This window comes from Lissotriton vulgaris, unplaced genomic scaffold (assembly GCF_964263255.1).
Source record: "Lissotriton vulgaris unplaced genomic scaffold, aLisVul1.2 SCAFFOLD_2481, whole genome shotgun sequence".
NCBI lineage: Eukaryota > Metazoa > Chordata > Amphibia > Caudata > Salamandridae > Lissotriton > Lissotriton vulgaris.
Window position 1 is genome coordinate 320,001 of NW_028252459.1, and position 26,961 is coordinate 346,961.

At 44.1% G+C, this 26,961-nt stretch overlaps 1 protein-coding gene across 1 annotated transcript in view; it reads left to right on the forward strand.

Moving 5' to 3' along the window:
- The window catches only part of LOC147662569 (rho guanine nucleotide exchange factor 37-like), a gene marked incomplete at its 3' end in the record, with an annotated part of 240,177 nt that overhangs the window by 203,516 nt on the left and 9,700 nt on the right, over nucleotides 1-26,961 (forward strand). Inside the window, exons 7-10 of the mRNA XM_086951077.1 lie at nucleotides 6,287-6,391; nucleotides 17,946-18,056; nucleotides 18,843-19,172; nucleotides 19,999-20,127. Coding sequence (XP_086807203.1) covers nucleotides 6,287-6,391; nucleotides 17,946-18,056; nucleotides 18,843-19,172; nucleotides 19,999-20,127 — 675 coding nt within the window. The remainder of the gene's footprint in view (nucleotides 1-6,286; nucleotides 6,392-17,945; nucleotides 18,057-18,842; nucleotides 19,173-19,998; nucleotides 20,128-26,961) is intronic.

The window sequence follows — 26,961 nt, forward strand, 5'->3', positions numbered from 1 at the left end:
GTCAGTATGAAAGAGCTGAAATTGGATGATAAATGTAAAGGTGTTCCAAACATGGACCCCCAAAATACGTCCGGCTCTAGGGCCCCAACGTTCTTAAGATGTCCCTGGATCACCGGATGTTGAGTGATGCAGGGAATTGTCTCTTTTCCCTAATTTCGCAGTTGGCATACCTGGCCGTAGTGGCGGCTCCGGAGCGTCGCCCCACTGCTCGTTGAGCAGTGGAAAATAAAAAAAATAATAACAAGAAGTTAATATTTTATTTTTCTTTGCTGGACTCCAGCCAGGTCGGACGGGATGGGGCTAGGCTCTCTGACGTCCGAGGAAGCAGGAATGGTTTGCACTCGCTCTCTAAGTGCGCCTGACGACTAGGTCGGCCCTCTGGGGCCAGCCAAACAGTCATGCGCACTTGGCATGTTCTCCACTAGGATGTGTTGCACAGCCCAGTGGTAAACATGCCCAGGCTCACATGCACTGTCTGAGCAGCAAAGCAGGCCGCTCAGACCAATCACTATGCTGCTCTTACAGCGTTGTGATTGGCTGGAAGAGTCCAGGAGCCTGGGTGCTTCCGGTGCTGGCGAGGATGGAGGAAAGACGTGCAGGGACTGCTGCAGCGGCGATAAAGAAGAAGGTCTTCCCTCGAACACAGGAAACCATCACCCACTCCCTCATCATCAGCAGACTGGACTATGGCAAAGCACTATACACTGGGATCAACAAAAACCTCACCCGCAAACTCCAGAACGCCACCCCCAGACTAGTCCTTACCCTACTACGCCACTGCTATATCAGCCAACAGCTACGGACACTACACTGACTCCCCGTCGAGAAGAGAGTCGCCTATAAGCTCCACGCCCACAAGGCCCTCCACAACACCGGACCTGCCTAAATGAACCAACACTTCTCGTTCCACACACACCAAAGATCCCTCCGCTCAGCCCAGCTCTCCCTTGCGACGGTGCCACGCATCAAGACGACCAGAACAGGAGGACACTCTTTCTCCCTCCTCGCTGTCAAGGCATGGCACTCTCTCTCTCTCTCCACCTATGACAGACACCATCACTCCCCAAGTTCTTGAAGAGCCTCAAGACCTGGCTCTTCGGCCAAGCACCGTGAACTCCCAGGAGCTGCGCGAACTCCCCCCTCAGCGGCTTGAGACCCTTCGGTGATAACCTGCCAGCAATTATTATAAAATCCCAGCAAGATTGGTGGGCGCAATTTTTCTCCTACATGTTTCTGGCTATATTGGAGTCGGGCATGATCCCCGAAAAGTGGAGGGGAGCAGTAATCAGACCGATCCACAAGAAGGGCGATAGAAAAGCGCCCAAAAATTATAGACTCATTAATTTGCTGGATGTCGGGGAAAAGGTATTCTCCAAAACAATTTTGGGCAGTTTGAATGACTGGGCTCAGCGGTCGTCGATCGTGCCAGTGGAGCAAGGAGGCTTCAAGAAGGGGCACTCCACGATCGATCACTGCTTCGCATTGTGGGCGGTTGCGAGGAAGTCTGTGGAAAAGCAGGGGAAGTTATGCTGCTGTTTCGTAGACTTCCGTGCAGCATTCGACTTAGTAGACAGGAATTGCCTGTGGGTGTCCCTAAGAAAACTTAATATCCCCGAGGGGCTCTTGAAAATTATCCAGGAGTTACATAAATATAACTGGGCGCAAGTCATTAAAGATGTAGACGGAGCCTTGACTCCTAAAATATTGATTAAGAATGGCCTAAGACAGGGATGTGTGTTAGCCCCCTTATTATTTGCAATATACCTAGCTGATCTCCCATCTATTCTAGAAGTGAGTAGAAGTGCTAGCCCCAAAATGCATGGGAAACATCTGTCCTGTCTGCTGTACGCCGATGATTTGGTAATCTTTGACCAAACAGAAATCGGATTGCAAAGGAAGCTAGCTGCCTTCAATAAATATTGCTTGGCTAAACGCCTGACGGTAAATATGGATAAAACTAAAATTCTATGTTTTGGGAACAAAACCCTGAATTTTAATTGGTATCTGGGAACTACTAAACTAGAAAGTGTGAACGAGTACAGATACCTCGGTATTTGGTTTGAAAAGTCTTTAAAATGGGATATCCATTTAGTAGCCCAGACTGCCAAAGCCCATACATCAGGATGCGGGCTAAGGAAATTTAGCCGAGTTTACGGGGATATGTCCCATAGACCATTACTGAAAGCCTATAAGACAATGATACCCCCACAAGTGCAGTATGGAGCCGAAGTTCTATATTTGAGCGGGAAGAATAACTGGGACATTGAGGAGGGGAAATGTGTAAAACCGTTGATGTCACTACCCGGCTCCTCCATGATTCAGGCAATCCGCTTGGAATTAGGCGTGACCTCATGGAACATACAGGTACAAGTGGCCCTTTTAAGATTTTGGAAAAGATTGGGATCCGAGGAAGTCACAAAAGTGTCACAATGGTGCAAAGAGGAGATCTTGCACAGTGAATTAAATTGGGCCAGCAGGATCAGAATGAAACTGTGTGCACTGTGTAAAAACTTAAATGTAAAATTTGACCAGGCGACACTGTCGGTTGAAGCCTCCAATGCGGAGCTTAGAACAGCAGGAAGAGAAATATCCAGGCAAAATGATATGATATATTTGAAAAAGAAAGTGTCAGTCCTTTATATGATAAATAGCTGGGAGAATGATACATGGTATCCCTATTTGGATACACTACCTAATGCTGGATTAAGAGCTGAGGTGCTCCGATGGAGAATAGGGATTAACTGTTGGGTTTCTCTGAGAAACAGAAAAGCAGAACTGGTACAACCGGATGGTAAATGCCGCTGTGGATTAGGTGCCAAGTGTGATAATCTACATATCTTACTAGACTGTCAAAAATGGGTGTCACAGCGGAAACTGTTTTTGCGACCCTTGTTTTTAAAATATGGTATAACTGAGCGCCTCTTAGCAATTAACCTACTTACCGACATGCCAAATCTTGATATAGCAATCGCCATTGCAAAATATATGAAGGCGGTAAAAAGGACTCTGTTGGATCCAAATATAGTTGGATAGAAATTGGCATGAAGTAATAGTAGGTTACGCTCTAGAAAATTGTGTCTAGGGCAGAATGCTATCCCTAAGTTAAAGCTTCATTATATTGCTGATTACAATATGGGGTGTAGTGCTGTATGAAAATTTGTCTCTTTTAAAGTAGTTGCGGAATTTTTTATACATGTTTTTAAACTATTTATTGTAATATGTATTCTGTTTGGAGACCAATGGTCTAATAAACATACTTTTACTACTACTAGCTGCTCTTTACAAACTCTCTGATTGACTGTAAGTTTTTTTTTTTTCATCCCTGCCCACCACCCCATGGTCAGGCCACATCTCCACATATTTATTGCTCTTGGATCGAATGAAGGCACCCCTAAAGGATTCGGGGGCCCTGAAGGGTTGGGAACCCCACTGGCCCTAAGGGGCTACAGGACCTGCGTTCTGTCAGTCCGTATGGTCTGCTAGCATTAACACTTACCTGTTGAACAGGAATCTCGGTACATGTAAAGTTACTTTCCAGTCTCCATTAGCATCGTTGGTATGCTTAGGGACATTTGCAAGCCAATGCTGCCGCATAGTGGCAAAGTTGCACTACTGCATGTTCAAATTAATTGTATGCATTTTACTTACATTCTTTCTTCTGGAAATCCTGATCGGAATTAAAATCTGAAATGTTGTCTACAGCTTTAAAGGGTTTGTCAAAAAAATCCGATGGATATTTGGCGTGTAAAAATAAAATAACATCTGGATTTCCTTGTGTGAAATCTCTTATCGGGGGGAGCAAATACATGAGGTCACCCAAATATCGGGACAGAAGAAAATACTCACATTGAGTATTTCTCTAAACCCTAGTGACCGGAAAGTAACCGTAGCTTGTTTTGTATTAACCTAAAGGGGTCAGACCGTTAAACCCGATTGCTGCTGGTGCATACCAACTCCCACAAATGAATGCATGTTTAAAAACATTTTGCCTTAAGATAAACCGACATATCAATCATGCCTTTACGAACGCCTAAACGAATATTTCACAATATTGGTAGCATCAACACAAGAGTGAAGAGAAGAAAACAGTTCACTTCTGGGCACATCACTGTAATTAAAACATAGATAAAGTAATTAAATGTGGATTCGTTTTGTAATGTCAAACTGAGGGGATATATCAATAACCACTCATGAACATATGACAATGGGCCCCTGCCAGCTGAAACAGCGCCCATATCTCAAAATATGTAGCGTACATTTTACTCAAATGACTCATTGATATTTCAAACCAGGAGTAACATCCTTGCAATAGTCACATACAGTAAGCAATCATGTAAAGTGCATTCAAAAACAAGTGAAAATGCTCCGTAAATGACTTGTTGCACTTCCCACACGGTGCTCAATTTGTAAAGCGACGACAGCTTGCACTGCCAACGGGACCTGTCATTCCTGCAGCTAGCAGGCATAAAAGCCCCCTATTAAACATCACGCTCCTGTCAATGTGACAGTTTGGAAAATTCCCAGCTACTCAAATCAGTAAGAGTGACCTGGACGTGCTAGAATTGCTTTTTAAATATGTATTTATTCGTTAAACTGACGTACTCTTCTAACAACTAAACAGGCAACCCCACCATGGGATGGATTTCAATAAGTAAGTGCTTATGTTAACAATTAAGGGCCGGTGTCCTGCACCAGCCAACACTGGAACAAATTAAGCACCGAACTCGGTGTCAATTAATTAAACCTCAAAGCCTTTCGAGTTTCTGGCACTCCATCGGGGATAGGCAATTTTTTTTCAAATAATGTTACTGTTAAACAAAAATGCATGTGAAAAAAAGCATAAACCTAACTAAATCAGTACAAATAACACATTCAACCTAGTTATGTGAAAATCAGATATGTCTAGAAAATGTGTAATATTCTTATTTTTGTTAAAACGTGTGTTCCTTCTGCTTGCCGGTAGAGATTGCCTTATTCACACGAGTCCTTGATACGTACATACTAGACAATCCTGTGTTTTGCCAGTCTTACTTCGAAATCTATTGTTGCAAACAGTTTTTACAGTGGTGTGAAAAAAACTTAAATCCTGACATTCATTTATTCCCTTAGGAAAAAATGATCACGTTGGTATGTGCATTAGGACTCCGGTTGCAGAAGTAATATATTATGATCACCTCCTAGTATACATGGTACTACAAGATGATATAGTTGAAAACACAATTGATGGATGTGACCAGCTTTCTTACACAAACTTGAATTCTGAAATCTTGGTGTATATGTTACTTTTGCGGTCACTATTCCATTCTTTAATTTTGAACTCAGTCTCGCCCATTTAAATGTTGACTCTGTGGCCCTTGAGCAGGTACACACACTAGGTACAGTCCCATGTCCTGTAGTGTCTTAATTTAATATTTATTATTGAATAAGCATGTATGATTGTCCCACCCTTAATTATACTATTTCAGTGGGAGCAGCCCGGGGACTACAGGTTAAATCTTATCCATAGTAGGTTGAGATTCTCTAAAGAAATCTCATAACAATTTTTTACTAAACTAATATTTCAAATGTCAGCTGCACTGTTATGAATATAGGCAAATTATAAAAACGTTTCCTATTCAGCGTCCATAATGATCAAATTCCAGTGGCGGTTGATTGCACATTTTACCTTATATTTTTATAATTTTCTAATCCAATCTTGAAAGATCTGAACAGCATTGTTAATATATGTGACTATAAGACAGAGTCACCATTGGTTTGAAGGATTATAAAATTTTATGTGCTCAGTATGGATTGATTATTTTGAGGTATGGGCACACTGCATCATATTGTCATTAACACAATGGCCACTGTAGTGTATAGCATTGGATTGATCTGCATACATAAATACTTTCTTGAAAATATTAAGATAATTGAGGAAAACTGTATTATTTTATGACTCACTGTGTGCACAGTGGATTGAAAATACTTCACATGTTCCACTGTTCATAAATTGCAGGTGATAGATAATCATCTTGAGCCAATTTAAGAATAAGAAACAGTCATCACAAACTAGAACAATTATCATAAGACTAAAAGCACTAATTGCACTGCTGTTTTTCTTTGTTTCCTTTGTTTCACTGATCAAAAAGGTTTTAATGTGAAGTCATTAATTAATGTCTATTTTACTCACGAATTTTAAGTCACACGCGTTAACGTGTTTTTAGCGGTTAATCCGCTCTTTTTATGATTTAAACCAAATCAAATAAAAGTAATTCAATTCTCAGTGTCCACTGTTTATAAATTGCAGGTGGATGACAAAGAATATGACATCTTGGTAGAAAAGTTTCAGACTCTGGCGTCACGTGTGACCGACTTGAGGGAGAACGTCGCTTCTTACATGAATAATCTTGAGGTAATGTTACAATCTCCCCCTCTGTGTTCTATTCTCTTCAGGATGTCTGGGGGCGTTGGATGAACATTTTAATGAAATGGTTCAGCACTTAGGAAATACGTTGCAGAAATCCAGGGGGAACATTTTGCTCTGAATCCCCTGAGGAAGGTAGGAAAAAGAGATATTCTCCCTATTGGGTAATGAAGAAAATGGCTCAAAAGGGCTAAAAGTTAGAATGGATTGACAGGGTCAGTAAGGGGTCATGCGTACCCACTAGCACGTTAAATGCTGACCACTGGGGCCTCCAGCAGATTTGCTATTTGCTGCGTTGGGTATTTTGCTACCATCTGGCCCAAGGCCAGAGACTGAGCCCCTGCTCTTTTATGAGCTTAAGCAGTCTTCAATCTTGCCCCAGATTTGAATTAGAAGATCCCATCATAAACAAGCATTAAATGACTTGTGGCAGGATGAATTGGTCTCAATAGCTGCAAGAAGTGTGACAAGCATTGATTTTCTGCACCGCCTGAGGGCCCAGTCAGTTCTTCAATATGAGAATACCAATTTCTTGCACCGTAAATAACACTAGGCCACGGAAGAGCCATATGCAGCGCTATAAATTTAGAATACACTTTTTATTGACAGTGTTATGATTCATGGCACAACTCAAATATTAGTTTGTTGCTGTAAATCTAATTGAAAGGTTAATCTATTCCACTATGAAATAGAGAAATGCGCTATCCGCCACTATAATTATTTTTAAAAGTCTGCACCTGTTGTTGCTGTGCGTGGTAAAAATATTTTAAAAATGTTGTCCTGATGAAGGATCCGGTGCAGAAAAACCCATCAATGGTTCAAAGCAGGTTTTGCCATAGTAGTTACGGCATATTCATGATCTATTTTGGCAAATGTTGCTATTTGTCAGTGATTTAGGTATCTTCCGGTTTTTCCTCATTTAATAATCAGCATTTATTTGTTCATGGTTAGATATTTCATTTTAGAAATGTATGGTTGTATCGAATGACATTGTTTTAATGTAATATTGTGATTTCTGATATATTTGTAAATGTAATTTTAGTTTCCACTTGTTTACATGTATACCGCTTTCATCTGCCAGCATCGATACAAACATTTCTCCTTTAGTCACACACATGGTAACTGCATATAAGTGCACGCTACAAACATTATGCTTAAGTATCTGTCCACAATTCACAGACCAAGTAGAGGGTCACTTAATTGTTGCCTCCGACCATGGCTGCTGAGGTTGTGCATAATGCATGCTAGTATTACAAGTTTACAGTATATATAAGGGTGCACATTGCTAGCAATGCATGCTCCCTGAAGCCCTGCGTACCTTTTTGAAGGCATTTCCCCCTCTCAGGACTGGAATATCTATCGATAAGATCACATGTAACTTGAGTGGGAGATGTGAAAAGGTTGCATAGTGCTTTTACTCAGATGTGCTTGTAGATTTGTCTGTGTAAATTAATATTGACTGAAACTCATGAATGGTGAAACACCAAAGGTCATTCCCAGCCTTAGGATCAAAGAGAAATCAATAAGTGCCAAGCGTAAAAAATCAATAATAAGCGAAGTTCTTTGGTGTTGCCATGGAGTTAACAGCAGCATTGTTGAAAATGAGCCTTGCATACAAGCTGGCGCACATCTTCCGATCATGACTATGTGTGGCACAGCTATTTTCATGGACATTTTACATAGCGTATTAATCCTGGTGGAGACACCCCGTGGCACAGGGATTGTGAGGAAAGGACCATGCACACATTTAATTCAAAGGGCATTTTATGTTGTACGGTGGTTTCAATAGGCTGATTGTTGGTAGGCACAGTACAAATGTTAACAACATTATGAGGCATAGTAATTGCAATCGGAAAGTTCTGTTACGTAGTAGTTCTAACAGGCATATCCTGTTGCCCATCAACTATGATGGTCATGTAATCTGGCACAGTGATTCTGCTGGGCATATCGCCTGGCATAAAAATTAGCAGGGACCTATTTAGTCGCCCAACAATCTTGAAGGACATCTTCTTTGTCACAGACTGTCACTTTTTTATTGTAACACAATAACTTCAGTTCACATTTTCACTAGTACAATATTCATGTTTGGCATATATTTTCTGTCAGTTATGGGTATATTCAGTCTTGTTAATTCAGAGAAGCATATTTTAATCACACATTTATTCTGATGCACATTGATGCAGATTGGGGCTTTCAATCCATCAATCAATCAATAAAAGAGATTTATAGAAAGCTGATCAAACCAGCTGACCATGTTATTGGAATAGCCAAGTCTTAAGAAGTCACTTGAAAGCCAGCACATCTTTTGTGGCGTGAAGATGCTGAGGAAGAGCATTCCAGTCCCCAGCAGGGGTACGGCTACACCCCACCTCTTCCTGTCAGATAGGTGGTACTGAGGGCCAGAGTGATAGAAAGCTCTGTGATAGAAAGCTCTGTGAGTCAGAACAAGTCCTTTACACCTTACTAATTCCTTGATAGGCAACTAATGCAGCTCTTTCAAGTAAGGTCGAATGTGGACTGTTCTTGAGAGTTTCAGCAGAAGCCACCCTGTGGCATTCTGTAATAACGGTTATCCAGTATTGGGGTATCTTTCATAGATTCACATGCCTGAATCATTCCCCATCGTCGAGGCCGGAGTCCCACGGTAAAAATATATACAATAGCAGTGCCTAAAAATTTCTTGTAGTAGGCTGGAAAAGACTAAAAGGCCTAACTAGGCCCAAAACTTAGCAGCCTATCTACCTCATTATGTAAAAAGACCTGAAATAGTAGCCTCAGCCAATCAGCTGTCCTCACCCTCTAGAACCTTCCCAGCCCAGGCAGTTCTCCTCAGATTTTCACTGCACTTCGTGTGTAAGGGAGTCTCCCTGAGTGCCTACTCAGTTTTTGTCTCTTCTTCTTCAAAATGTCTGAAAAGAAGGCTCTTTTCAAGGCTTGTGGAACCGGTAATAGGAAGAGGGTCCGTGTGGACGACCAGCACTCCGACTGCATCTATTGTCTACACCCCTCACATGTTGTGAAGGATTGTAGAATTTGCTGTACCTTCCCTACTAAAACTATCAGGGATAGAGAGGCAAGGGTTATTTTATGGTTAACATCATCTTCCACAGATGATGAGGACAAGTCCTCTACCTCCAGCAAGAGAGCCAGATCCAGAGAGAGCTCTTCTCCTGAGAGGAGGAAAAAACCTAAACACTCTCAGAGAGCCTCAGAACCCTCAAGGAGTACTTCGTCTCCATCAAGACTGTCCACTGTGAGTACAGCCCAGACTAAGACAGTTTCTCTGGTGTCTCCTCATACTACTACTTTGACTTCTACCTCTTCAACTTCTTCTGCAACGGTCACCACTTCAGCTATTACTTCTCCTTTGGTGTCTGCTAAAATTTTGTTGTCGTCTATAAAGTCTTCATCGACGAAAAGCCAAATGCCGTTGAAATCATCGTCGACTGTCCCGTCGACGACGATCCCATCAGCCACGTCCGGAAGACCCCGTCGATGAAACCAACAGGCCCGTCGACGCCTGTTCCATCGACGAAGACACCATCGACGGCCTTGTCGACGACTGTTCCGTCGACGAAGACACCATCGACGGCATCATCGATGAAGGATTCGCCGACGAAGACACCGTCGACGGCCTCGTCGACGAAGGATTCAACACCATCGACGGCCTCGTCGACTAAGGAATCGTCGACGAAGATACCATCGACGAAGGATTCGTCGACGAAGACACCATCGACAAAGGGTTCGTCGACGAAGACTCCGTCGACAGCCACATCGACGACAACATCATTGTCGACAGTACCGTCGACAACAGCTCCGTCGACGGTAAAGCCATCTACAGTCCCGTCGACGGCAATTCCAGTGATGACACCGCTTTCAATTACAAGCTCGTCGTCATCGTCTTCTACAAAACCTATGGCATCAACTAAACTGCTGCTCAACACACCTCCAACGAGAGTGCAGTATACCCGTTTTCAAATGAAAACTTATCAAAGACAGGACTACTCCCACATTTCTCCACTTTTACCATCACACATTTTGGAGACCTATGTGGAGGATGATTCTTATGACGAAGAAGATGATGAAGGCCCTTTTGGGGTTGCCCGTCACCCTTCATAATTGAACATTAAGTATCAAGAAGAGGAGGAGGATGATGAGCAACAGCATTACGACAATGAGGACTTCTCAACGCCATTTCGTTCGCACCATACAAGGCCTCCACTTTCAGAGGACTCAAGTCATCTGCCACCTACTTTAATACAAGATTTACAAGCCATGTTGGCAGATTATCGCCAGAGATTTCCTCCAACTCAAGTTGCACCAATCGTGCCGCCTGTGCCAGTTGAGATGCCAAGGCCTCCTTCGCCGCAAGCTCCTTTGTCGCCAAGGCAGGATGCAAACCCTGCACCCCAAGGAGACGCGGATGCCTCTTCTTCTGAAGAGGGTGATGGCAGGGAAGAGAGCGAGTTGCCAGATGTTACGCCTATGGATCCGTGGGATGATTATGTCATTCCCATGCCTTCACCGCCTACACCGCACCCGTCAGATTCTTCGCCTGAGGATATTTGCGGATTTCATAACATTATGCAACGTGCGGCTACCAGGTTTGAATTGCCTGTTACAGTGGAGCAGTCTGACTGCTTTTTGCATGACTTTGAGGAGGGATATCGAAAGATTACCAGGGCTATCCCGATTATTGACTAGATATGGAAGGAGGGCCTCAACATCATGAAAACACCCGCTTCCATTCCGGCAGTTCTTCCAAGAATTGAGAAGAAGTATCGCGCGCCAGCTGATACTCCAGCTTGTTTAACAGGACACCCTCGGCCGGACTCGGTCTTATCTCAAGCGGCACAACAGAGGTCCAAGAACCCTTCAGCGCTGATTTCAAGGCGATCTGACAAGGAAGGCAGGAGACTGGATGCAATATGGAAAACGTTTTCTGCAAACGCAGCAGCCTCCATTAAGGCAGCAAATTTGTTAGCAATTATGGCCCGTTATGACAGACAAATGTGGTCAGATCTGTCAGCATTCCTCGATCTCATCCCTGAGGATCGCCAACAGGAGGCGCTCAAAATCATGCTTGAGGGAGAAAGGGCGGCATCGGAGCTCATTGATTGCGCCCTTGATATATCTAACACCAATTTTAGGCAATTGGCGGGAGCAGCAGTCCTCAGGCGTCAGTGTTGGCTCAAAGCAACCTCCTTCAGACCTGAGGTCCAAACAAAGATTTTGGACATGGCGTACGATGGGGACTCGCTCTTTGGCAAGCACATCAATGATGCTTTGCTGGCTATCAAAACGGATACGGACACTGCCAAATCACTAGGTACCCTACAATACAGGAGAGGATCCTTTAGAGGAGCAAGGGGCCGTGGTTACTCCTCCAGGGGAAACTATTCCAACCAGCAAAATCGAATGTACCAGTGGCAGTACAAACAACCGTACTATCAATCCTCCTACAGGCAGCCTGCCTCTGGTGGTTTCTCTCGTCAGGGAGGGAAACGGCGCTCGAACAATCAAGGTCGTGATTCCAACAAGCACCAATGAGCTTTGCCGGATGTCAGCCATTCATCTTCCCCTGCCCGTGGGCGCCAAGATTTCCGCGTTTTACCAACAGTGGCGGAGCATAACTTCGGATCAGTCGGTCCTGGATCTTGTCAAGAATGGACACACTCTGGAGTTCTTGCAGAAACCACCAACAGTGCCGCCCAGGGGTCCCCCTCCCCCTCGTCTTCACTTACTGTTCAAAGAGGCCTTAAAGATGCTACACAAGAATGCGATAGAACGAGTTCCCTCCACTCAGAAAGGGAAAGTATTTTATTCTCGCTTCTTCCTCGTAGAGAAAAATTCAGGAGAGTGGCGGCCGATTTTGGATCTGCGCAAGCTCAACAAATATCTGAAGAAGCAGAGTTTTCGCATGGTCACACTAACAGATATTCTGAATTGTCTCAACAAAGGGGACTTTATGGCTTCTCTGGACCTGGAAGACGCCTACTTTCACATCCCTATCCATCCAAAACACCGCAAATATCTGAGGTTTACAGTGGCTGGAGTCCACTTTCAATTCAAAGTGCTTCCATTCGGCCTGAAATCAGCACCGAGGATATTTACCAAGTGCTTAGCCCCGGTAGCGGCCATGCTGAGGTCACAGGGAATACAAGTTTTCCCTTACCTCGACGACTGGCTCCTAAAAGGACCATCGAAAACTCCACAAAGGAAGCGGTCAAGAGTTCCTTCTCTATGTTCTCCAATCTGGGACTGACCCTCAATGCAAACAAATCTCAACTCCAACCACGGCAGGAATTAACCTTTCTGGTAGCAATTTTGGACACTTGCCAGTGCAAGGCGTTCTTGACTCAAGAGCGGCAAACCAAACTGTTAAACCTGGCAAAACAAATATTTGCAAGAAGGTCGCTTTCGGTCCGAACATTTGCTTCCCTTCTAGGGATGTGCTCATCTGCAATCAGTCTCATCCCCATGGCGAGACTCGGAATGAGGCCACTGCAGGAAGAATTACATTGGCATTGGAGGCAAGCGGACGGGTCGTTCGACGACTGCATAAAAGTAACTTCCAAGATGAGGCAAGCCCTTCTTTGGTGGTCGAAGACACACAATTTGTCACCAGCCCTCCCATTTCTCCACGACATACCAGAGTTCACCCTGACAACAGATGCTTCCATGGAAGGTTGGGGAGGTCACCTCCGGGACCATCAGATTCAAGGGCGGTGGTCTCATCAGTATCAACAGAAGCATATCAACAGCCTGGAGCTGAGAGCCATCTTTCTGTCCCTGCAAGCTTTCCTTCCACGGATTGTGAATTCATCAGTCGTGGTGCGCACGGACAATACCACTAGCATGTATTCTATAAACAAACAAGGGGGAACAAAATCTCTCTCCCTTTCACTGGAAGCTCAAGAAATGTGGGAGTGGGCCATACACCACGGCATATCCCTCAGAGCAGAACATGTGCAAGGTGTCCAGAACTCACTAGTCGACAACCTCAGCAGGACTTTCAAAGGTTGTCACGAATGGGAACTCGAGCAACATCAAGTGGAGAGGATCTTTCAAGCATGGGGAACACCAACGCTGGATCTGTTTGCCACCCAGCAGAACAGCAAATGCCTGTTTTACGCCAGCAGGTTTCCTCAACAGGGATCAAGGGGAAATGCCCTTTTGATGAGATGGTCCGGAATATTTGCATACGCTTATCCTCCGATCCCTCTCATTCCGAGGATACTGCAAAAGATGAAGAGGGAACATTGCACTCTCATCCTCATTGCTCCCTGTTGGCCAAGACAGTATTGGTTTCAAGAACTCCTTCAGCTCTCTCAGCAGCCTCCACTTCGTCTCAAGCCGACAGTGTTGATGTTAACGAGGGAGGGAGGCCAGATCCGACACCCGGACCCTCAATCGCTGAACTTGCACGCCTGGCTCCTGACTTCCTAGAGTTCAAGGATCTTAACATTTCTACAGATTGCAGGGCGATTTTATCACAAGCCCGTGTGCAAAGTACCATCAAGACAAACCGTTTTAAGTGGAAGCGATTCTGTTCCTGGTGTGGAGAAAATAATGTCCATCCACTCCAAACTCCACCTGAGGACATCCTTCCTTATCTTCTTTCTTTAGCTAAAGCAGGTCTGGTTTTCTCGTCCATTAAAGTACATCTGGCAGCAATATCCAGATTCAGTAAGAGTTTCAACAAACCATCATTATGTTCATCATCATTGATTAAACAAATCCTTAAAGGCCTATTCCGAGCTTTTCCTCCAGTTCGTCCCCCCCCCCTCCTGAGTGGGACCTCAATATTGTTCTGTCCCAACTGTTAAAAGGCCTTTTGAATCTATTCACAGGGCGGAGCTAAAGTTTTTAACTTGGAAAGTGGCTATTTTACTAGCTCTCACTTCAACCCGCAGAGTCAGTGAGATACAAGCCTTCATGATTACACATCCTTTTTTGCAATTCTCTAAAGACTTTGTGATGCTTAGAACTAATCCAAAGTTCATCCCAAAGGTGCCGACCCAATTCCACATCAATCAGCCTGTCAAGCTCAGAACTTTTTTCCCGGATCCTAAAACTCCGGCAGAGAAGGTATTACATTCCTTGGATGTGAAACGGTGCCTTAAGTTTTATCTTCAGAAAACAAAAGACATACGCAAATCTAGTCAGATTTTTGTTGCCTATGGTTAAGCCACCTTGGGTCAAGCTGTAACAAAAGCGACTATAGCTAGATGGTTGTCATCTACAATTCTCTTCTGCCACGAAAAGGCTAACAAACCTGTAACAAAAAGGGTAAAGCACATTCCACCAGAACGATGTCAGCGTCGACGGCCCTTTTCGCAGGAGTGACGCTGGAGAACATTTGCCGAGCTGCTACGTGGAAAAGTGTGCACACTTTTACGAAGCACTACTGTCTGCAGTCAGCAACTCATGATGACACAGCGGTTGGGGAAGCGGTGCTGCAGCATCTCCTTCACTAAGGTTTGACTTTTTATAGTCTTTTCTTCATAATTTGACGGTTTTAAGCATATGTATTTCATTATAATGTTTTAATCTTTTCAAATGCTGTCCTAGTCTATAATGTACTATATGAAGGTTTTTAATGCATATGTTAAGTAAACATGTTTGTGCTCTATAACCTTCCAGATTGTGTGGGGATGGATATGTTTTATTTTGTCTCCCACCTTCCTCTAACGACAGACATGATGTCACTGCTTGCTACTCTGATTCAGGCATGTGAATCTTTGAAAGATACCCCAATACTGGTTAAGAAAACAAGTTACTTACCTTTAGCTACAGTTATCCAGCATTGGCATCTTTCATAGATTCACATGCACTCGCCCTCCTCCCCGGCAGCGCAGTTCTTTTTATAGATACTTACTTCTCACTTGTGCTGGGAAAATCTGAGGCGAACTGCCTGGGCTGGGAAGGTTCTAGAGGGTGAGGACAGCTGATTGGCTGAGGCTACTATTACAGGTCTTTTTACATAATGAGGTAGATAGGCTGCTAAGTTTTGGGCCTAGTTAGGCCTTTTAGTCTTTTCCAGCCTACTACAAGAAATTTTTAAACACTGCTATTGTATATATTTTTACCGTGGGACTCCCGCCTCGACGACGGGGAATGATTCAGGCATGTGAATCTATGAAAGATACCAATACTGGATAACTGTAGTTACAGGTAAGTAACTTGTTTTCGTGTCTTTTAAGGAAATAAGCTGGAAGACCCCAAAAAACAGAATTAGTGTAGCCCAGCCGCAAAGTGATCAAAGCCTGTATCACCGTATTCTGCTGAGGCTGAGGAAGAAGGTAGAAGAACTTCTTTAGAACTTTCCGAAGTCCAAAGCAAGACCCTACAACACCAGCCATTTGGGGGGCATAAGTGACAGAAGTGCCACATTTCACCCCCAGATTTTGTCCGATGGTGACAGAGGCGGGTGGGGCGGCACACCACTCGCCCAACAGTCATTATCCCAGCTGGGAGGAGGTAGACCGAAGAGCAGAATTACATTTTTACTGCCATTACATTGAAGGTTACTAGAGTGCATCCACTGAAACACTGCCGTGATGCAGGCCTTATATTTACTAAAGGCTTTGGTAGAATTTTTGTCTAAAGAAGAATCTGCATGTTGTCAGCGTATGGCACTATTTGTATGCCATAGGATTCTACAAGGATTGCCAGTGGGGTCATATAAACATTGAACAGTATTGGGCTTAAAGCCAAACCCTAGGGTACACCGAAGTCTAACGATTTAGGTTCCAAAGTGTATGGAGCCATCCATACTGATTGATGTCTTCCTGACAGGAAGGACCGTAACCAGGACAACACAGGGCCACATGCACCGATATCACCAAGTAGCTGCAGAAGTATGAGGTGTGAGGCAGTATCAAAAGCTGCAGTTAGTGGTTCTTCCCTTGATCCACCACCAGCTTAATGGTGTCTGCTACAGGTTCGTTTTGGAGCTAAAACAGGGGCAAAACCCCGATTGAGAAAGATGTAGCAGCTTGTTATTTTCCAGAAAGCCGGAAAGTTGGTGGCTAATAAGCTTTTCTAAAATCTTGGCAAAGGCCGGCAACAGTGAGATCGGTCTGAAATTGGAAAGGTTAGATTTGTCAGCTTTTTAGGCCAATGATTTCTATGCGTATATTCGGTGGTACCTGTCCTTTATTGCAGGCTGGAAGCATAGGCACCCATGGTGGTTGGTGGCATTTTAAAGAGTCAGTGCCCTTGCATGAGAGTGAGTAAAAGTAACGTTGCAGGGAATATTGTCACAGATGGTGACAGGTTTACATTAGGATATTATTACTGATGTAAACAGGAAGTGCTCACACAGGTGATACCGGAAATGAAGTGAAAGGGGCACTTTAGAATATGGTACAGACAGGAGCGGCTCCTCTGCTATGGCGGAGTAGCGTCGCCCTACTGCTTTATGCAGGATGAAGAAGAGAAACACAAAATGATAATAACTTTAAGTTATTATCATTTTATGCTTCCTGTGCCCTGCTGCTTTGCGGGTGGGTGGGCTCCTCTGCTCTCCGAACAGGGCAGGGGAGGATTGGGTTGTCCACTTCAAAGTGCACAATGACTGTTTGGTCGGCCCTCTCGGGCCGCACACACCAGTCATGCGCACTTCCCTGTTCTCCATACAGGCTATATTACTGCCTGCATGGAGAACACACCCACCCCTCCATCCCCTGGCAGAGTGCCATGTCAGGGCGTTCAGACCAATCACAATGCTGCACTGCAGTGTTGTGATTGGCTCAGTGGCGGGAGCCTGGCTGCCTGCTTCCTGTTCCTGTCGGAGGCAAGAGAGCAGGTGTGGAGAAGACGCGGGACCCGGCATCAAGGTAAGATTAGATATTTATTTTTTTCAGCCACCCACTCATGCGAAACCAACCGTGACCCCCCCCTGCAGCCCTCCCCTCACGAGCCTTGACCCCGCCCCCCCCAACCGCGAACCATGCCAGCCGCCGCTGGGTACAGATGATACTTAGGCACTGGTGACACTTGCAGTGGGGATCTTTGTGAGTACTAGAGGAATCTGCAGATAGCCTCCTCAGAACTGACTATACCTATCAAAACCTGTCGTCTCCTGCTGCCTTACGCAGGCATCTTGGCTAATAACATTACAAAACATTTACATTTACAAAGCAGGCTTGTAACACATTTACATTGAACAATGACCTTACTCTGCCGCTGACTTAGTCGGCATGTCAGCTATTATATTGCAAGCCTTTGATCTCTTCTCTTAAGAACCCTGAGTCAGCCTCACGAGTAACACTTTACTTTAAAAAAATCATAAATCAATAAAGGATCTGCTCCTCCGGCTGGTACTGTACTGTTTTATTTTTTTAATGTTTTTGAGGCTTTATTTGTCCATTAATTTTCATTTTCATTCAAAACATGAATTCAAAAATGAAGACATTACATGGGAAAGCGATAGCTGCTTTTTTCTGGGCTGGTTTTTGAAGTTTTTTATCCTGCACTTGATTTTAGAATCTTTTTTGATTCCAGGGTGACATTATTGTCTGTTTGCTTGGTGCAGGCTTACTTGGGAGCGAAACCACACACATGTGAACTGCAAATCCCAGAAGCCACCATTCAGCTCTATCGGCGTTTGTCAGAAGAATTGCAGCAGCAGATCTTCCCCGAGTGTGTAAGTCATTCACAGCGCTGTGTGTTTAGACCCTTGGCTTCAGTGTGCTAGACGAGTAGATGCAGTAGCATATAGTCAAAAGGCGTTAGTGTTCTTCACACAGCTATTTAAAGTTACTATCAATTTTAATAAGTGCCTACAAAACAGACATATTCCTACGTCAAACAGTGTGCTTATGCTGGTGTTTTATGTTGCCCTCCTGTGCAACTTTTAGGCTCTTTTTGAGGTATTCCTTGTTTTTTGCCCTGAGCTGCGTCCTCAGGGCAGAACATTCCCCAATTCAAAATTACTATTTTTCAACCCTTTCTAAAAATACTCCGGGAATGTATAACTTTCCCCAATATATTCCAGGTCTGGAGTTACAATAGTAAATAAAGCTCCCAGAATACTTGGTGTTCAGTTGCTCTTTTCCATATATTCTAGGGCTGAGTTAGAATAGTACATTTGACTGTACAGTGTCCGCTGTACCCACTGCTGCCCTGAGGGCGCAGTTTGAGGCTAAGATTGTATTATATTGTTTATGGGTGTTATTTGAGGTATATAAGGGCAATAACATCACAAACTTAGCTCCAGAGTTTCCCATCTCCTTAGCACTGCACATCATTTAGTAGGTCTGGCTAGAGGCAGGGTTATGTATAACCAGCGCTGATGTCATAACAAAAAAAATGGAAAGAAAAGTGTGTGCAGACAGAAGTTATGGGATGCTGATTTGCCTCTGTATGAGAATTCTATTTGCTCTATATCAGTTTTAACTTTATTATTTTTGGCTTCAACATCTTCCTATAGAAGCGGCGGCTGCAGAACCTGGCCTTCCACCCTCTGTGCAATCTCTGCGAGGCCCTGCAAGGGCCACAACAGCTCATCAAGAAGCGCGCGGTCAAGCTGCTGGACTATGAACAGCTCCAGGAAAAGAAAGCCGAGACGGGGAGCGTTAGCTATGAGGAGGAGGACGCCATGAACACCTATCGGGCCATTCACTCCATGCTGATGTCTGAGCTGCCCAGAGTCAACGAGCTGGCGGTGCAGTGGCTGCGGAAGATCATCAGTGCGTTCGTGGTCATTCAGCTAGACCTGTCCAAGCAGGTGCTTCAAGCATCCGAGGCAGTGCTGAGCCAGGTAAAGAGAGTCTGCTGTGCTGATGAGGGCAGTCAAGTCAACCACTAGAGGGGCTCAGGAGGAAGGGGACATTGACGGGCCGCAGAGAACATATCTCACAGGTTAGTGAGGAGGAGATCCAAAGGCAGCTTGGATTAATGATTCTAGAATTGATCATTGATTCAGGACACAGGGCAGATTGAACTGAATTGTCCCTTGCATCACAACAGCGGTGGCAGACTTTAGGTAAATATGACCCGAGCTCAAGGTATCTGGAGTACAACTCACTTTTAGCTACTCAGAAAGACCACCTAAAAACTCCTTGGGTTCACTCCAATGCAATTCTGTTTCTTTTCCACCAGAGTGTCTATAGTGCTAAAGATGGATGTTGAAAGCGTGCACTAAATGGAAAGCAGAAGGGCAAAGGACAAGTCTTAAAAACAGTCAGGTGGACACTTGTGCAGGGAAAAAGTCTTATGCTTAATGCTTAACGTGCGGGTGAGCTAGATTAAGCCACCTGTGCTGAGACATAGCTTGACTTCGAAAAAACCTTTACTTTGATAATGGCTACTACTTGACCATGCCATGACCTAGGGCCTACAATGTTAATATTCTATGGCGAGTCTTAGAAATGTGGGATCCAAAGGCAGGTAGAGTCCATGGATTCTCGGTTATAAGTCAAGGTATGTCGATGTGAAACAAGTCTATATGAATGTGGTATACATTTCCCTATTCAGTTCCGCAACCCTGATAAATCAAACCATGACATTCATGTAGTGTCGTTTTTCCAACATGACTTCCTCCTTATACAAGTGAGCTACTAAATTGTCTTTTTTTTCCTTCGCAGTTGCCACACAGCCAAGTTCCCCAGAACTTGTTCTGGAAAATGGTCGAGGACTCTTTCCGCCAATTTGATCCCCAACTGAGTGAGCTCTGCAGAAACTTTGAGCTTGTAATGCCAGCTCTGCCAGTGCAGGTATGCTTAAAAAATGAAATGTGTAGAAGTGCCGCTCGAAGAAAATCCTGTATAGATTTACTTTGTCATTAGAATGCTGGGAAAGCTGGGGGGGGCAAGATGGCCGCCGTGGCTCTGTAGAGAGAAGTCGCATTCTATACTCTCTCCTATCCTAGGATGATGGAGTATTGGTGACCCCAGGGATGTGGGTTCTGACTGACCGGATTTCCCTTGCCACAGTAGATATACTCAGCCCAGACTGGTTGAGGGTCTTCCCTGTAAGAAAAGTGAAAAAGAAGCTGATAAACTGGTTGAACTATTGGAGAAGTCTGGTCAACGACGTGAAAGTGCCTCCGAAGATGTCCCAAAGGCTTAAGGCGGATAAAGACAAGGCAGCAGGATCGGCTAAGCCCTCAGGAGCTGCTGTGAGAGAGGGGGCTATTCCAAAAACAGCCCCTGTGAGAAAAGCGCCGGAAATTTCGGGTCGAAGTTTGAAGAGCGCAGCAGCAAAGAAGCAGGAAAAGAAACTGGAAGCAGGTCCGGAGACCCGCTCAGCGATGCATAAACCAACGAGGGATATTGCACCAGACGGGAAGCCCCAGCGAGCGCATGCAGCACAAATAATCGGTAAGGATCAAAAGAGACAAGCGACCTTACCGGAGTCATTTACCACAAGGGCCCCTCTGTCGGTTCCTCGTATAGAGATCCTGGCAGACATTCAGCAGCAAAAGGAGCAGCAACTGACGGCTGCCGGCGCTCAGGGGATCGGCGGAGAGACAAACGCGGAAGCAGACGCAACGGACCGCGAGGACGCAAGCAGCGAAGACCCGGTTGCTGGGCAACAGAGAAGCAACGTCGGAGTCGGCACGGTGAATGCAGAGCGGCAAGCAGAAGCTCCTGAAGCCGCGGGAGGAGAGGAGACGGAGGTGGCGGTTGGTAAGGCATCTGGCTGTGACCCGGTCGATGTTAACGCTCCTAAGCAGTTAGTAAATACAAATAACGCGCAGATGTTAGACGCTCTCCTGTCAGTAGAGGCAGAACTCCTTATTAAACATCCGAAGGCTACTGTGGCAAGCTGGGGCAGCACGCAGAGTTTAACGGAACAGCATGGGCTACAGCATGGGCTACAACTGGATCAGGACTTGGGGAGAAATAATAAAAGCTTAGACAGAAGTGCGAGGGGAGGCTCGCCGGAGTTTTTTTCGGTAAATGAGGGCACGGATTCATCAGAACCAAGCGAGATGGAATCAGAGGAAGAGGAAAGCGGGACTGAATGTACTCCTGATTCAGACATTAGTGATAGTTCCAGTGAATTAGGCACAAAAAAGAAAAAGGGCACTGTGGGAGCAAAAACAAGAAGCGGAAGAGGCTCAAGAGGCAGTATGTCTAAGAAATTATCATGGGACTACTCCGCTACTTCAGAGACCTACAAAGAAAGTGAGCAGGAAGGAGGGGAAAAGGAGGGGAGGCAGGAGAATCAAAGGGTAACCCTAGAAATGTTGTTTGGGACCTTGAAACAGATGCAAAAGGAGGCAAGAACTGAGAGCAGAAGGGCGAAAAGGGATACAAAAAAACTGCAATTATCATTAAGAAAAGTAAGCAGAAAACAGGAAGAGGTTGAGGAAAGAGTTTCACAAGTGGAAGAAAGGACAAGTAGGGTGGAAGACGAAGTGACAGACTGGCAGACTTTTAAGACGGATCAAGAAAAGGTGGTTGAAGACCTCCAATGGAAGCTTGAAAGCTTTGAAAATCGCCAAAGAAGGAACAATGTGAGACTTTTGGGTCTGGAGGAGGGAAAAGAGGGACAGGATCCCAGAGGGTATGTGGTTAGGATCTTGGAAGAGGCTTTTCCTGATTCAAAATGGCAATGGGATGTGGAAGTGCAAAGAGCACATAGGTACCCACTGTTCAAAAAGAAAAACCGGGGAGGGCAGGAGAAGGAACTCCCAAGAGCAATGCTGTTTTTTTTGGGTAACTTCCTAGCAAGACAGGAGATAATTGATAAAGCTAGACCTGACTCAAGAATCACAGGTGATGGAAATACTTTCTTCTCAAGGCCAGATTTCTGCCACGTCACCGTGGAAAGAAGGTGGAAACTAAGACAGATGATTGGCCCTTTCCAGAAGCAAGGGGCAGAAGCATATCTCTTGTTTCCGTCTAGGTTGAAAGTTATCAGGAAAGGTTATGTCAAAATGTTTACATCCGAGATAAAAGCGGCAGAATATCTGGCAGAAATCTCAGAAATCAATAAAGGGAAGGAGAGGGGAGCAAAAACCAGAACTCCGTCGCAGTCCCCCCGGAGAACTCCACCAAAAACTCCATAAGTCGGTTAGATGGTAGTGCCAAATAGATCATTTGGCAATATCGGACAGAGGAGTAAAAAGGATGGGAGAGAGTAGCGACGCTGCAGAGTACGGTCGGCTACACATAGGCCAGGATTGGCCTATTTGCCTGTAGAGAGGGGGGGGGGGTTCCCAAGGAGTGGGGGGCAAGGGGGGGAGGGGGAGGGGGGGGAGACATACATGATGGATATGGGCACAGTTATGGGGTGGAAGAAAGAGGTAAAAAAGATTTTTTTAAAAAAAAGGTTGTAGGGATTAAGGTACACAAGCAAATTAGAAGGGGGGAAAAATTGTGTTGGAAGGATCAAAGCTCACAGGTATCTATTAATTCCTGCTGGATAAATTGGGAAATGGTAAGGTTAAGAAATATAAATGACCTGTAGAATAGTGTCAATTAATATTTGTGGACTTAATGAGATCAATAAGAGGTTAAAAGCGGCGTCACTGTTAAAAACTTTTAAACCAGATTTAGTGTGTCTTCAGGAAACACACATTGAGGGTACTAAGGCCTTTCTACTTGATCAACTAGGTTTTAATGTTCTGGCGAAAACCAATCAGAACACTAAGACAAGAGGAGTGGCGATACTGGGCAGGAAACAGGATATAATAGTTAAGAGAAAGATGGAGGACAATTGGGGGAGATGGGCTATAGTTGAATTATTGTTTAGGGGGGAAACCTTCACGCTTGTTTCAGTCTATGGCTCTACTGGAGACGACCCAGATGTTCTACAATTCCTAGATGCAGAACTTGCTCGATGGCCTGAGCCTATTATACTATGCGGCGATCTGAATATTCATGATCTAGATAGTAGCTTTTTAGACCCTAAAAGGAAGTATGCGGGGAGGAAAAAAAGAACCTATAGGGCCCTAGCAGACTTAGTAAAGAATAACTCTCTAGAGGATCCTTGGGTATATTGTCATCCGAATCTCGACGGGAGTACTTTCTTCTCAGCGCCCCATCAGATTTTAGTCAGGCTGGATTATTTTTTAATAACAAGAGGGCTGGTAGAAGGTGCAAGGATAGTAAGAGAACCAAGGATCATATCAGACCACAGTCCGCTAGTATTAGATGTAAATATAGGGCAAAGGAGAAATAAGGAGCCATCGCAGTGGACATTTGATAGAGCACTCCTTCAGGATAGTGAATACAGGGAAAGGATGGTGGAATGGATTAAGGAATTCTGGACAATTAATAGAGGTACTTCTTCACCTGGGATTGTGTGGGACGCTTTTAAAGCTGGTATAAGAGGAGAGACCCTAAGCTATGTTATCAGATCGCAAAGAAGAGAAAGGGAGGAATTAGAAAGAAATAATGAATTAATCAGGGAGGCAGAGGAGGAACTCATGTTGGCTATACAAGCACATACGCCAGTGGAGCAGATTTTGTTAAAACTAGTCGCCCTTAAAGCAGTGGTCATGGAAGGGATGGCAAAAAAGACGGTGGAGAAATATCTAGCCAATAAAGAAAAGGCATATGAACTCAGCGAAAGAGTGGGGCATATTTTAGCGGTGCGAGCTAGACAGAGAGATGGGATGGCTGATATTAAGGAGATGAAAAATAGCCATGGAATTAAAGTTAAAGGTACAGAGCAGATTAGAGAGGTCTTTAGGCAGTTTTATATGGAACTGTATCAGGCAGATGGGCATGGAAGTGAGGAGGATATGAGGGCATATCTGAGGGATATTGAGCCATCATACCTGGAGGAGTCAGACAGAATAGAGCTGGAAGAGAAGTTTAAGGTGGAGGAACTTGTAGAAGCGTTGAGGGAACTCCCATCTGGGAAGGCTGCTGGCCCGGACCAGATTCCAGTCGAATTTTATAAGGTCTTTCAGACCCCTCTGTTAGCGGATATGTTTAAAATAATGGCGTTAGCACAACTGGGGGAAACTGTTCCATGTTCCTGGGGTGGTGCAGACATTATTGTTATCCCTAAAAAAGGTAAACCGCCAGATGTCCCAGGCTCCTACCGCCCCATTACTTTGATGAACGCCGATGTCAAGGTGTTTTCAAAAATATTGGCAAAAAGATTATCTAAGACAATCGAATCCTTAGTTACACCCTCTCAGCATGGATTTATTCCAGGGAAAGGGACAACCCATCACACCAGGCAGGTAATTACGGCATTTGATGCTGCAGACATCCTGGAAGACCCAATGGCAGCGGTGTTTCTCGACGCTGAAAAGGCCTTCGATAGGGTCTCATGGGGTTACTTATGGGAAGCTCTAAGGTGGCACGGTATAGGACCAGGATTTATAAAGGCTCTGCAAACGCTATACATAGCCCCGACAGCCACGATAAGAGTCAGTAGAGGCTACTCAGCCGCAGTTAACATCCAGAGAGGTACAAGGCAGGGGTGTCCCTCTTCTCCCTTACTGTTCGCTCTGTATCTTGACCCTTATATTCGCAAACTGGAAATGAATCAACAAATATTACCATTAGTATTAAACGGGTGCAGACTTAAATCACTAGCTTATGCGGACGACGTAGCCATTTTGACTCCAGATCCTGTAGCCGCCATTAGGGCAATTGAATCAGAAGCTGAGAGGTTTGGCCAGTTCTCTGGGTATAGCTTGAACACAACTAAGACGCAGATAGTTAAAAACCAGTGGGTAAGGTGTAATGATGGAAGAGTGACAAATATGGCAACTTATCTAGGGGTGCAAATGACGGCAGAAATAAGTAAAATTGTGGAAAATAATATGGATCCCTTGATAACTCAAATGAAAAAAGATTTAGATAGAATGAATAATTTGCACCTGTCGCTAGTTGGCTGTACAAATATCATCAAAATGATGATTTTACCAAAATTTTTGTATGTATTTAGGGCTGTACCATTGTTGATTGAAGCCAGCTGGTTTAATTGCATAGAGGCTATATGTAATAGGTTTATTTGGGCCCAAGGTAAAACCCGGAGAGCTTATAGGTACATGACACTCCCTAGAGAAAATGGGGGGTGGGGGGCACCGGATTTTCGGTTATATTATATGGCCTGTGTGCTGCAATATATTCAAGGTCTTATTGGTGGAAGCCCTGACGATGATAGAATGCAGAAAATGTCTACAGATGTGTATGCTGTCACCCTAGGGGTAAATGCAGAGAACTGTTTTTTAAAGTGTATTGATTACAGCTATTTTAAGAGGACTAAGTTTAAAACTGTCAAAGCAGCTGTCACGACATGGAATGCATTTTTGAAGAGGGTAAAACTTGGGAGATACAACAGATATGTCTTATTAAACAACAATAGGTTACTCCCCAAGGAAATTTTCGGAGACTATACTATGGCAGAGTGGGCACTAAAGGGGGTTATACAAATTGGAGACTTTTATGCACAAGATGGCTTTATGCAATTTTCAGAGCTGAGAGGAAAATACGGTTTAGATAATAGGGGATTCTTCAAATATTTACAGGTTAGAAGCTTTCTCAATAATAAAGTCGGGGGACCGGCAGGTTTTAATAAAGTCGATATAATGGAGAAAATAAAATTGTCGGGAGATTGCACTATTAAATCTTTTTATGCAGCATTGGTGAAGGACAAGCAGGATGATTTAGTTAAATTTAGTAAAAAATGGGAAGATAAATTGGGTATTGATCCTAGACTTTTTTATGATTCTTTGAAACTCGGATCTACGATATTATGCTCTGCCCCGCTGCAATCGCAGCATTATAAAACATTGTACTCTCTGTATTTTACTCCGGCAAAGATTGCTAAATGGGGTGGGAATCAAGGAATCAACTGTCCCAGATGTAATGAAGTGGAAGCAGATAGTATACACATTTTTGCTTTATGCCCACAACTAAGAACTTTGATTAGGGAAATTGAGGGGTTTTTGGCAAACTCATTGGATATTGCGATAACACTTACGCCAGATTTGATTATGTTAGGGGTGAGTGATGGCGTGCAGACTCAATATGCTGAATTCCTTTTTGTAGTAATGGCTGTCTATAGACTAACAATAGCTAGGGCATGGCTAGATAAAAACCCTCCGAAAATGCAATGCTGGCTGGCAAATACTCTATATGCATATAATATAGAGGAAAAAATTTTTGCCCGGAAGGGGAGGAGTGGAAGACGGTTGGGGAGAAGAATTTGGGAGCCATTATGTAAATGGAAAGAGAGCCAAAGAAGGAATAGCTAGGGGTAGTGGTAGGTAGTCGCCTTTACTTTCGATTTTGATGTTGAGTGTTTTGTTTTATTGGCTCTTTCTTTGTCGATCTTAGACTCTGTTTTTCAACTTTAGTAGATTTATATAATTGTGTACTCTGTGTTTGGCCAAAAATGTATTGTATAATTTATTTGTCAATATTTAAGGCTTGTGTTATAGGTAATGCTCATAATCAATTGTTGTAATAAAGGAAAATAAAAAAAAAAAAAAATAAATAAAAAAAAAGAATGCTGGGAAAGCTGGTACTCCTGCTGGTGAAGTTAAACTTGAATTGCTCAAACTTCATACCTCTCTCTATAGGTAACACTGCAAAGATATTAATGTTTCCAGCACAGCAAGGAAGAACATT